Source organism: Diaphorina citri, unplaced genomic scaffold, assembly GCF_000475195.1.
Source record: "Diaphorina citri unplaced genomic scaffold, Diaci psyllid genome assembly version 1.1 scaffold2208, whole genome shotgun sequence".
Lineage (NCBI taxonomy): Eukaryota > Metazoa > Arthropoda > Insecta > Hemiptera > Psyllidae > Diaphorina > Diaphorina citri.
In genome coordinates, this window is record NW_007379633.1 from 25,022 (window position 1) to 38,355 (window position 13,334).

The following is a 13,334-nucleotide window of genomic DNA, read 5'->3' on the forward strand; positions in this document are numbered from 1 at the left end:
GGCGAAAAAAATTGTTTTTTGGGGGTTTTTTTTTTTTTTTTTTTTTTTTTTTTTTTTTTTTTTTTTTTTTTACATTTCCTCACACAAATGAGCTCTGATCTCGAAATTTGTCGCGACGACCTTTTTTTGGGGGGATTTTTCTTCTTCTTTTCACTATTTCTTCTGGTCTTCTCTTCTTTCATTTTCTCTTCTCTTCATTCTCCTCACTTCCTTCTCTTCCCCTTCTTCGCAGCCTTGTCCGCGCCCCGCTTGTCCTTCTTCATTCGCTTGTCAACCACCTTGTACGGGCCCTTGATACCCTTGATGCGCAACTTTTTGGCCGTGTTGTGTTTCTTGGCGACGACATATTTCACCTCCTTCTTCGGAGCCTTGGCCTTCTTCATCAGCCTGAAAAGGAGGGAGAAAAAGGAGTTAGGTGAGTATAAGTTTTCTTTGCCTGCTTTTTCATAAAATAATAATAATAATAATAATAATAATAATAATAATAATAATAATAATAATAATAATAATAATAATAATAATCTCGGGTTATTTTAACAGGGAGTAGACCAGCTTAGTCTGGCTGGGGGACTTTGACGAAAAACGCCGACCCCGTCTAAACACGGGGAAAAGCGAGGAAGTAGAAGCTAAATGGGAAGTAATGTGTCCCTTCTCGTCCATCTGATGAGGGACATACTACGGGATGGGCATGCTACGACACAGACCACACGCGTCTAATTGTAATGTAGCAGTTGTTTTATTGTTACGAAATAAACAAGCTGGGCCCGTCCCTCCGGGGATTATTTAGCCCGTAGTTTATTCGATCAGTACCTATGTACCTACCTAATTTGTTTAATAATCAGTTTATTATTATTCTTGATTTGGTTTTTCGATTTTACTTTCATGTAATGATTTTAAATCAAGACTAGAGCCCGTTCTCCCTTTATTTCCAATATATGTAATGTTTAAGTCACCCATCCATTTATTGGCCTTGCTCGGCGTAGCTTAACATAGGTGACGCTAAAACCGGTCTTAAATGATCGACTGAAGTGTTATCTAAAACTTTCTCGCTTTGAGTTCAGACAAATTTCGAGATCAGAGCTCATTTGTGTGAGAAAATGTGAAAAAAAAATCCCCCAAAAACCATTTTTTTTTCTTTGCTTTATGGTTTTCTGAACAAAAGTTGCACCACCACTTTTGTGTTCCTGGTAAAAAGACCTTTAATTTGATAAATAGGTCGACCAGGTTTGGACAGGTCCTTCTATGGGGACAGACCGACAGACAGACAGACGACACCGAAGCGAATATACAATTGCCCGTCCCTTATACCTTTTTTTATTACTATCGTAATAATAAAGGAAGGACGGGCTAAAAATTAACCATTCAGGTTGCTGAGACTTGCTTAATCCAGTCAATTTAAAATAAACTAAGTCTATCTATTACTCACTTTCGCTGTTACAGGACTTACAGGTCTTATTGTAATCAGTCTTGACTGTTTGTACATTGAACACCCTGTAATTATCACTTTCGGCACTACTTCAGATCTTTTTACGCAAAATAATCTTTACAGAGATTCTAAAATGGGTCTGGTGTTTTTTGCCACTCCTCTTCGTGGGTAATCTTGTTGAGGCTTCTCTTGGATTTCTTTCTGCATTCTCATTACAAAATACGCAACAGTACGGTTTGGATTTGACTTCCTTTTTTAACGTTTTATTAAATTTCATCCGATTTTTTTTTTTTTTTTTTTTTTTAACATTTGTTTTTTATTGACCTAGCCCATGCTTCTATTATGAGACTGAATGAGGCTTCTATGAGTAAACTGTACGACCTTATGACAATGGTTTTCAAATATCAGGTAGGTGCGATTCCCGCCTGGGCTGGGCGAACTTTATCTAAAATAGACAAAATATTTTTTTTTTGCTTCCATCTTCTTCTTTCAAAAAATTTCCAAGTCCGAAAGGTCAAATAAAATTTCACCAAATTCCGAAGTTTTTTTTTTTTTTTTTTTTTTTTTTTTTTTTTTTTTTTTTCCCCCATTTCCCAAAATCCGAAGTTTTTTTTTTTTTTTTTTTTTTTTTTTTTTTTGTAGCTTCGCCGCGTATTATTCCACGTAATGCGATAGAAAGTCGAGTGATGTTGACACCCTTTTTCTTTTCATTTCCTAAGAGAGTAATCGACTAGGTCTTTCGGTTCTCATTTTCTGATTTCCAGATCCTCTCAGCTCGAGAGCCACGTGATCTCATACTCATCACTTTGAATCACATGGATGCCATGAGATCTCTAGTACAAACCTCACAAGTTCAGAAACAACTGGATGCGTGTTATTTCCTTGTGATGAAAGTAAGTTATTAGGTAGCGCCCACATTATGTCTGTCGATATCATCTGGAATCCTGAGCCTTAGACGACAAGAAAGATTTAAGAACTTTGGTTCAAAAAGAAGAAACAGAATAAAAAGGAGGAGAAGAAAAAAAAAGTTAGTAGTGTGGGCGAGTTTCTCGTTTCAGACTGCCATCGCCAGGGCCGGGCTGGGTTAATGGACAAGTCATAAGTCATATATGACTTGTCCGTATGGAAAAAGAGTTTTCACACGGCCCCCAATACGCCTGATTGGATTCAAGATGTGGTAAAAAGAATAAATAAAAAAAAACTCCCCAATTGAATTATTCTACTTTCAGATGTACGGACAAATGACTGACGGGGAGCTGCAGAGGGTACGCTATAGTATTTTGAATTTCTTTCAAGACATTCGCATTCGGGTGTCCATATTCCTCAGGAAGGGAGTCCAAAATAACGACGGCAGCTTTGTCATTCCAAGTGACCTTACTATTTCATATGGTAGGTATAAGTACATACAAATAAGGGATTTGAGATTCCAAACCCAAATATGTCATATTTTTTTTTATATGACGTAAGTATAGGTACCTAACTTTTCTTCGTTAATAATACCTAATAATAATAATAATAATAATAATCTCTTGAGTGGAAGGCAACCACTAGGCGAGGTCAACGCCCTAGGCGTTCTCTACCACCTAACCCCGAGAGCTCCATTATTATGTGGTCAAATTCTCAAATAAATGAGGATAAAATTCCATACCTCGGCTAGAATCAAACCCACGCCCACCTGTTTACCAGGCGAGCGTCTTAACCACTACGCCACCGAGGCAGGTTAACCATATTCCTTACATAGGTTTTTAAGAGCTTTGATAAGGGGAACTGTAACTGCTAAGGTCTTATCGTCCTGATATCAAAGCGAGAAGGAAGACAGGACAGAAGAAAGCCAGCCGTTCCGAAAACGAACCTTATCCTTTCAGAATAAAACCCGCCTCCTCACATTAACCACACTCCACCTGAGTGGGACCCATCCGGACACGATTCACCACAAAACATTGCTTAACTAACTTAACTTCAGTGATCCATTGGCAACTGGTGTATTCCAAGTGCTATCGCCGAACCACTCGGCTGGCTAACTAGCATTCTTAAAAGATAATATTGCCAGCCTAGTTAGCTTAGTTGGTAGCGCGTCTGCCTTGTAAGCGCTAGGCCGCGGGTTCGATTCCCGCCCGGGGCGGATTTTAAAACCCGCGGCCTAGCGCTTACAATGCACACACGCTACCAACCAAGCTAACTAGTAACTAGGCTTGAATCTTTGGAGTCCCATACAAGTCTAACCTAAAGCTGTAATCTCTGACACCTTCCTTTCTTCCTGATAATCCATTTGTTTAGGGATTCTCCCGGCTCGGAATTATTCGAAGAACCAATATCCAGCACGCAGCATTCTGCCGTTCTCGAAGCCATCATGTCTGAAATGAGTTTGCCTCCCGAGTCAACCTCCACGTCTGGAGTTCAGTCGGATCTCATTCAACTCCTGGACTCTATCCAATGAAACCCTTTCCGGAGTTCAGACCAGCCATTGGGAATTGAAATTTAGACTAATTTGAGAACAACCTTCATCACATTACCAATGTTATCTATCTACCGAAAAATATTACCTACCTAGGTAGGTACCTTAGCTCTTAAAAAGGGTGGGGTACCGTTTTGCCCCGTGTTCTCCTACCTACTCATTGTTGTTTTATTTTTACTTCTCTCGCAGAAATCGTGATATATAAATACCTTAGAGGTATCTACCTACCAGGCCTGTATCCAGGATTTCATTGAGGGGGGCCCAAAGAGTCCAAACAGCAATGTACCGGGGTGGGGTTGAGGTGGATGTGCTTCAAATCGGAGTCCGCCCCACAGTAAAGGACCCCCCCCCCCCCAACACGGCTCCTGTCTAAATGTACGAGTACCTAATACCTACGTCTTCAGAAATAAATTTCCCTCCCTCCCTCCCTTCCTCTCTCTCTCTCCTTTCTCTTTCACTCGTATATTTTGCCATTTCTTATTTTTTTTTTAGATAATAATTTATGGGGAGCTTAGAACGGAATCTTCTTACTGTGCTATATTATAGCTGTAGCTATACGGAGCTACCTGTTAAAGTTAAATGATACTTCTATTCCTGCTACGATAGAGTCAACATCATCGACTGAGTGACATCGAAAGCTCACCAAAATAAAAATCTCCTAATCGAAACTGTCTTGATAGAAATATATTTTATTTTTATCTGTTTTAATTGTTAAATGATATATTAAATGAAAAATTCTTATGAGATCTAGGTTTTTTTTATATTTTTTTCTCGGTGTTTCAACGGAAATATTTTTCTTTTTTTATAATTTTCTTTCCGTCTCCTCCTCCTCCTTCTTTACTTTCTTCTTCTTCTCCTTCTTGTTCTCATCCTCTCCTTCTGCTCCTTCTACTCCTTTTCCTTCTCATCCTGCTCCCACGTTTCAGACTCTGTCTAATTACAGACCGGAGATTATTTCTTTTCAGGCAGATTTTCCTTTACGACTTCATCCCTACCACTGATAATAATCTTGCAACACGTACCTATAATAATAATATTGATAGACAAAACAAAAAGTTTCTTATATTTTAATCCTTTCAGAAGTTTCAGACATTAACAGAGAATTCTCTCAAATCCCCTCATAATTTCGCGTTTCTCTTTTCCCATTATTCTCTTCTTCTTCTTCTTCTTCTTCTTCTTCTTCTTCTTCTTCTGCTTCTTCTTCTTCTTCTCCTCCTCCTCCATTTCCCTGGAAAATTTTAATTTTATCTGATTTCCTCTTTAAATCGAAGCTGTGAAAAAAACTTGATTGAGTAAAAAACTACCCCAACTACATACCTTCTCACCTACTTTTGTATCTACCTATCTAGAAATTTCGTATAATTATTATTAAGAGACCGTTTCACGTATGTTAGAGAGCGAGAGAGACTTCTGAAATATTGATTTTAAGCTAAAGGTCATTTTAGTTCTTCTGTTGCTCTATACCCCACCTCCCCTATATGGGAAAGAGGTTATCTTGTGGAAAAAGTAATTTAGCATGACGGCCTCAAGCCCTTCTAGAACATTCTACTGACAAGACCTACTCAGTTATCCCCCTGACAATAATTATTGTGTCAAATGTAATGGTTCATCATAAAATGATAGGTATCTAGATCCTAGACCTAGATCGACTCTGGCCGAGTGGTTATTTTATGCTTTGCACATTGCATACTTACTGTAATTTTCAGGCATTCATACAATTTTTATTGTTTTGTGTGTGTTTGAGACTTTGAGGTCTCTCCCCCCCCCCCCCCCCCCCATCCTCTTTTGGGCTAGGTAAGTTCAAAACTCCACAATCACAGTGGAAAATAAGTATCTTCTGACTTTGAACTTGGGAGTTTGTAGAATGTTGATAAAAAAGAAAAACAGAACTAACACTCAAACCAATCAAGATGGGTAGGTACGTAGGCAGCTATTAAACACCCGTCAACCAGCTTAAAAAAAATCCTGCTTAGTTAACTTGGAGGGTAGTGAATCTGCCTTCTAATCAGCAAGTTGTGGGTTTGATTCCCACCCAGGACAGACTTTATAGTAATTGAGGTTTGTTCTTGCATCAGCTTGGATCTTCCATCCAGTTTTTCTCTCTAACAGCAAAAACCAACTGGAATTCATTATAATCAAGTCATTAAGCTAAGAATCAACATTTCATTTCCAGGTGATCCCAATGATAATTAATCCTCCAGTAATCAGAAAGTCAGAAACAGAAATTTCTTTCTTTTATTTTCTTTTTGTTTACAAAAATGAAAATGAAAGTATGCGGTGTTGCCAGAGTGATGGGCTAGGTAAGTTCAAAACTCCACAATCACAGTGGAAAATAAGTATCTTCTGACTCTGAACTTGGGAGTTTGTAGAATGTTGATAAAAAAGAAAAACAGAACTAACACTCAAACCAATCAAGATGGGTAGGTAGGTAAACACCCATCAAACCAGCTAAAAAAATTCCATTTAGTTAACTTAGAGGGTAGTGAATCTGCCTTCTAATCAGCAAGTTGTGGGTTTGATTCCCACCCAGGACAGACTTTATAGTAATTGAGGTTTGTTCTTGATCAGCTTGGATCTTCCATCCAGTTTTTCTGTCTTGAATTTAGGAACAGTTCCTTCTAACAGCAAAAACCAACTGGAATTCATTATAATCAAGTCATTAAGCTAAGAATCAACATTTCATTTCCAGGTGATCCCAATGATAAAACTTTGAGAAAATTAGAGAAAGATGTCTTGATAGAACAAATGATGAGAGATATTGCCCGGACAGAAAAGTGTGCTGAATTCACTGAAGGTATGTTATTTGTATTTCTTTGATGGTAGTAATTTTATTCCTTGTTAATGTTCAATTGAAAATTCACACTTTTCACATTTTGCAAGAGTTTAAACATAATATGATATGGGGTGTAATAGTCCTACATACTGGACTCCACACAGGAATTTTGTCAGAAAAGACCCCCCATTTCAATGTAATGTAATAAGTGTAATGATAAAAGAAAAACCTTGCCTGATCTATTGAAATGTTCATCTACTCTTTGACACAAAAACTTTTTTCCCCACCGTTTTGGTAGTTACTTTGAACTTGGCTCATTACTTTGATATCCACCCAAAGTGCCCATTTTTTTTATCTAACATTTACTTAAGGAATATGGGTAAAAATTCAATTTCATCTTTGTTTTTTCTTCCTCCAGCTCTAGAAAAATGTGGCCGTGATAATGGATGGAAAGGTGTTTTCACTTGTAGGAAAGAAAATGAAAAGATGAAGGAGTGTATGGCACATTGGTATCACAATGAAGATTTCAGAAAAGAAGTGACTGAAATGTACCTCCAACAAAGAACAGATTACAGAAAAACAGGACTTTCTAAAAAGATGAGGAAAGAACTAGAAAGTCTAGGATATGAAATTAATATAAAATCTTGATGGGTAAAAGATGTAACAAATTAGGAACCATCTCAATTTAGTAAAAAAAAAAAAAACCCCCAAGACCAGATCAAACCATGAACCTAAATGCACTAGGCACAAAACCATTGAAGAAAAAACTAAAATTGTAAATATTTCCAAGGGTTTTGATAAAAAAAGAAGTCAACTGGCTTATGGACAGTTAAATTTTATGTAGGATTTTATTTTATTTAATAGGATAGGTACCCTACCTTAAACATAAATAAATTCACAGGAAAAGAAGTACACAGGCATTGAAATATTGATAAAAGTTTTTCCTCTCTGTCATAGATAATTTTTGTTTTAAATCAATACTCAGAAACTGATGTCCATGTGTTTATTGGTGATTAAGTATAGTTTCATCAGAACAATTATTAAGATTGGAATTGGATTTTATTTGTTGAGTAATTGAGTACCTACGGAGACCATTTGATACTAACTGGAAAAATAGAAAGTAAAAGGAGGAGGGAAAAATAAATAAATAATAAAATATGCAGTAGTAGGTACTTTTGAAAATAGTCAAGCAAACACAACATCAATACCCAAGTAGGTATGTACAATAGATCAATTTGGCAAAGGGATAAACTTAAAAATATAACTTAATAAATATGAGAAAATAATAATGAAAAAGTTGTCTTTATTGTACATGGGTGAACACAGTTGAGATTTCCACAGTTTCACATGTCCAGAAACATCATTTAATTTTATTTATTTATTTCATTTTCCATTACCTTTTCTTTTTTTACAAGTGAACCAGGCATTATTTCTCATAGTTCTTTGATTTTGACAATTTTGAACTAAAAATTGGATTGGCGAGTTTGGTACCTAAGTACCTACTTGATGAAGAGTCTGAGGAGATAATAAAAATCAAGGGTTGAAATGGCAGTGAATTTGAAGTGTGGAAATCTCTGTTTGTGTTAGAGAGAAGAGGGACCTCCAAGAAGAGAGAATGCTTTCAGCTCAGTACCTACATATACATACCAACTTAATTTATTATTTAATACTTGGTTAGAGGTAATTCTATAGCCAACTTTTCTATTTGACTAATTAAAGTTATTGATTGGTTCTATTTCTGGTAAACCATTGTTTGCTTTGGTTAGCAGTTTAGTCCCTTAGCCTTGGTCCCTAAACCTGAAAACCTTGAACAATGCATGGTCCCTAAAAACCCTGAACAATTAAGCATGGTCCTTAACCAAGACAAACTTGAATTTTGTGGCTTACACAAAATTGAATGTTGAGGGTAATGTTTAGTTAATATTGAGCCTCTTCAGTGTGCTATCCAGTTAAGTTAAAGAATAATGGGTTCATGAGACTACAGACCCTAGATGAAGGTGCTGGCTTGGGCTTTTTAGAAGTAGGTACCTACATAATTATGAATCTAAGGTCAGCCATACTTGCAAAATGAGGTCACAGGACTGTGTTTGTGTAATCAGGCTCACTCTTGATCACAAGGACTTACCTACAGATGTCCAAAGTCAGGGCTTACCAATCCTAGTTGATCCCAATAGATGATGCTTAACCCTTTTAGAATAATTCAAGACAACAGATTGTTATCTGAGGTTTCAAAATTTCCATCAGACTCAGTCCATGACCTTCTTCATCACTTGGGCCTCTGCTAATTAGAATAGAATATACCCTGTTTATACTACTAGAAGGAGACTGAAAAGTCCCTTTACTTCCGCAGTCTAAACAAGGTCTCATGTATTTGATACAAAATAGGTGTAATTTTTATAAATTAATACTGCCAGCATAGGGCTGAAAATCCCTTCTTATGAAGAAGAAGAAGAAGAAGAAGAAGAAGAAGAAAAAAAAAAGTTCAAAATAATGTAGGTTTGTACTACCTGATGATTAAAGAAAAGTAGTTATTGAATATACCTAAGGTCATTAGCTATGTTTCTGATGAACACTTACTTTTCTATCAAGTGCTTCAATACTCTGATGAATTTCACCATATGCAGAATCATAGTATGTGAATCTAAACCTATCACCCCAATGACAGAAGTCAGATGAAATAACAAACAAGTTCCTTGGATCTGCCAAGTAGGGTGCAAAAATTCTGCCATATTCTGCTTCTCTTCCAGTGGACAAAGATCCCACCATGACAGGAACAATGGTGAATTCGTTTTTGAAATCTTCCATTACTTTGGCAATGTAAGGAATTTGCATTTCCAAACTATGCTCTTCCTCATCAACATCCATTGATATGGTTTCGAATTTGTTGGTAGCTTCCAGCTCTGAATAAATTTGAGAATCTATTTTGAGATCATACAGAGGGGTTGAGTATTTTTTGGCTCCAGATAATGCACAGCCTCCAAGTTGATAGTAATGAGATGGGCCCAAGATGAAAATTCTTTGCCTGAAAATAAAAACAAAGTCAGATTTGTGATTATGACACACCTTAAGTGAAAAACCTTGGTATTTATAATGCCCTGACCAATAACAATTTCAGAGTTTTACATACATAGCCCTGTCACTTAGAGTGTAAATAAAAAATAAATAAACATCTGTCATTTTATTGATACGTACTACCAAAATAATAATATAGACATAATTCAAGGTAAAGAACTTACACACTGGCTGGACTGATTTGTCTGTAAGCAAAAGCAGCACACTCTCCACAGTATCTGTAACCAGCATGCCTGTAAAGAAAGAAATACAGTTTCCTAAGTCTCATATTTATTCATTTATTTAAGAGGTATACCTATTTCTTCTCTATGTTCCAAACAACCTGCATATTTGTCAATATCTGTGCATTTTTCTATTTCAAAAATTTGAAACCAAACAATCCATCACATCTGAGGAAAATTATTACTGATATTTAGTTGAAATGTAATACCTAATTTGAAAATCCTTTTTGATCATCACTTACGGAGATATTATAGCACGAGCTGGACCATGGGACAGTTCTGCATTATTCAACCAATTCCCCAACTGTTTGTCCAATTCCTTAGCTGTAAAATCAACAAGAACATTTTTTTTTGTTATATATAATTATTAATATTAGATCATACTGTTTAATAGTGAGCATGAAGGAGCAGTTAGACTAAAAACAGAGTGGGACAGAAAGTATAGCACATAGAGCTTATCGCTTTCAGTTCTATGCAGTTTGAGGTTGTCACTTCCTTCTTCCTGCTCTAAGCATTGTCCACTAAAGTGACCCTACGTGAACTTGTTCATTTATTCATTCAAAATATCTGGCTTTTATGAGCTCCAAAGAAAGGAAAGTTATTATTCAGACCAATAGACTTTTGATAAGGGTACTTACGTGAACTAACATACCAGCTCCCTGCATGGGATGCCTTCCGAGTATTGGCCATGATTGAATAAATAAGGAAGTCTAGAACAAGTAGGACAGGATTAAACCCTAGATAACCCAGATTCCTGACAGAAAATTCACCAAATCCTCCAGTTATCAGAAAGTCAGAAACAGAAATTTCTTTCTTTTATTTTCTTTTTGTTTACAAAAATGAAAATGAAAGTATGCGGTGTTGCCAGAGTGTCTCTTCATTTTTTCCAACTTATTGTTTCATTACAAATTTTCATCAGTAAATAGTTTCTTCAAATTAAATTCATCCCAAGGGCAAGGAAAACCCAGACCCTTGACAAATGGAGTGTGCCTGAAGGCATATGATGTGTTGGCAGGATTTTCACTTTCCTCGAAAGGAAAGTAAAAATCCCATTTAGGTATGTATACATAAAATGATTCATTCAACTCATTAAAATATCCGACTGAATATTATTTGACTTAGGTACACATTAGTATTGGTATAAGTAGAGTTAAGAGTCATCGCATTTACCTACTTGGTTGGATTAAAATGTGTAGGTGGTGCCAACCATTCATTTTTTGTCTATGATTTTTTTTTTTTTTCATTTTGTTTTTTTAAATCTAGCATATAAGAACTTAGTCTTAAGATAGGGACCTTTGTAAAACAATGGGTAAAGTTCCCGTTTATTTAAATAAAATAATAATAAAAAAAAGCCCTGGACTTTTAATGGAAGTTGGAACTATCTTTTAGGACTGAAATCTAACTTTTTTTTTATTTTATTTATTTATTTATTTATTTATTTTTATGTTAAAAGTGACTTTTGCTAAAAACATGAAAACGGATATCTTGGTATTTTGTTTCAATTTTTCCTTGTAAATATATTTTGTGAAGCCAATCTAGTTAGCTTGGAGGGGTGGCTCGTTTGGCCTGTAAGCGCTATGTCGCAGGTTCGATTCCTGCCCTGGGCGGATTTTTAATTGCCGTTGCTGCATAACGTATTTTATGGTTGCTGCTTCATTTTCCAAGGAGGTAAAGATCAGCGGATTGCATTATCTGCCGTGAATGCTCCAAGCGGACAAAATTTGTACTAAAGCAGCGCGCGAAAATTTCAAAATTCAAAATATTGATAAAAAAATTTGAAGGAAAAAAATCAAACTTTTTTACACCTTGGTTTTACTCTTTTGAAAAACCTTAAAAGCAGTAAAAGCCAGTGTTTACCTCATAAACCAATAGTGTTCAAAGACAGATATTAATTCGCTGCTTTAGGGATTGTGAATTTATTGGCTCTCATCTTGAAGTACAAATAAGTTCCTACCTACCAAAGTTGTGAGAATGTCAGAGGGTGATGGAAAACCTACCAAGAATATGGGGCCACTTGGGCTAGGTGCTTTCAGTTCTATGCAGTTTGAGGTTGTCACTTCCTTCTTCCTGCTCTATGTGCTAAGCTCTTTGCTCCACTCTGTTTTGAACATTTGAACCTTAAATGATTGGAAAGCTTATAACAAGGAGGCCTAGGCAACAATACTGTACAAAGGGTCACCAAAGCATATTCTGGGCCCTGGCTGAAGCAGTTACCCATCCATATACCAACCATGGACAGCATTGTCCACTAAAGTGACCCTGCGTGAACTTGTTCATTTATTCATTCAAAATATCTGGCTTTTATGAGCTCCAAAGAAAGGAAAGTTATTATTCAGGACAATAGACTTTTGATAAGGATACTTACGTGAACTAACATACCAGCTCCCTGCATGGGATGCCTTCCGAGTATTGGCCATGATTGAATAAATAAGGAAGCCTAGAACAAGTAGAACTGGATTAAACCCTAGATAACCCAGATTCCTGACGGAAAATTTACCAAATTCTCCAGTAAATCCAGTAATCAGAAAGTCAGAACAGAAATTTCTTTCTTTTATTTTCTTTTTGTTTACAAAAATGAAAATGAAAGTATGCGGTGTTGCCAGAGTGAACTCAGCTGATAAAACAGCTGATTAAAAAGCCATGAGGTAGATGACCCGTGGAGTTTACAAAATCTTAAGAAAAGTGAAGCTAAATAGGGAAAAATGAGGAGAAGGGCTGGAGAAGAGAGCCAACTTCTCACAGTTGAAAAATTCAATTTTTTTTTTTATCATTTTGTGATAATTTTTGCCTGGGCTCGTTAACTCGTTATTTTCTTATCAATCTTATCATATCAGTTTATCACTTCATTTTCATTCGAAATGTGTTCTGTTCTCCGTTTTTAAGTGAAGTTTAAATAGTTCTTCAATTATTTTCTGCATCCGAAATACTCGTTTCTTTTCATCTGAGGCGTTTACTTTGAAGACAGTGTAATGAACATCTAGGGAATCTTGTCAGACTACTTTTCAAATCTACCTTGAAAACTGGGTAATTATTTTTGGTTTCTTCTAATACTAATGTATCGTTTTAAAAAATGACCATGAGTACTAAAATTTTGCTTGTAAAAACACTAATACTTAATATATAAGTATAATCTAAAAGAGACTGCCTACATTAATAAATCATACATACCTATACACACCAACTTGCTTTTCAAGGGTGTTTTTTTGAGAGGTCTACACTGTAAAAAAAAAAGCTAAAGTCACAAGTCCTATTTGGCTCCAGTCTATTGTCCTCAGTCTAAAGAGATTTGATACATTTGCACAATGAAACACTGCTGTTTTTGGACTGGAGCTTTGCTGCAAACAGGAAGTCCATATCATGGATTTGTGTTGGGATGTGCTAGAAATC

At 36.1% G+C, this 13,334-nt stretch overlaps 2 protein-coding genes across 3 annotated transcripts in view; one reads left to right on the top strand and one right to left on the bottom strand.

Annotated features, from left to right (window-relative positions):
• Window positions 1-12,499, bottom strand: part of LOC103518488 (protein MEMO1) — an 18,815-nt gene extending 6,316 nt beyond the window's left edge. Inside the window, exons 1-4 of one of the 2 annotated variants that reach the window (XM_017447823.2) lie at window positions 12,313-12,499; window positions 10,190-10,271; window positions 9,891-9,959; window positions 9,232-9,676 (exon numbers count right to left, since the gene is read on the bottom strand). In XM_017447823.2, coding sequence (XP_017303312.1) covers window positions 9,232-9,676; window positions 9,891-9,959; window positions 10,190-10,271; window positions 12,313-12,364 — 648 coding nt within the window. In that variant the 5' untranslated portion in view covers window positions 12,365-12,499. Of the gene's footprint in view, window positions 1-9,231; window positions 9,677-9,890; window positions 9,960-10,189; window positions 10,272-10,585; window positions 10,771-12,312 lie in introns of those variants that run through there. The other variant, XM_008483555.3, reaches the window with a different exon arrangement.
• Window positions 6,571-7,950, top strand: LOC103518487 (COX assembly mitochondrial protein homolog). The gene is made up of 2 exons (XM_008483554.3): window positions 6,571-6,675; window positions 7,073-7,950. Exons 1-2 carry the CDS (start codon window positions 6,627-6,629, stop codon window positions 7,300-7,302), a joined length of 279 nt encoding a protein of 92 aa, XP_008481776.1. The 5' UTR covers window positions 6,571-6,626; the 3' UTR covers window positions 7,303-7,950.
• Window positions 12,500-13,334: the final 835 nt, after the last annotated feature.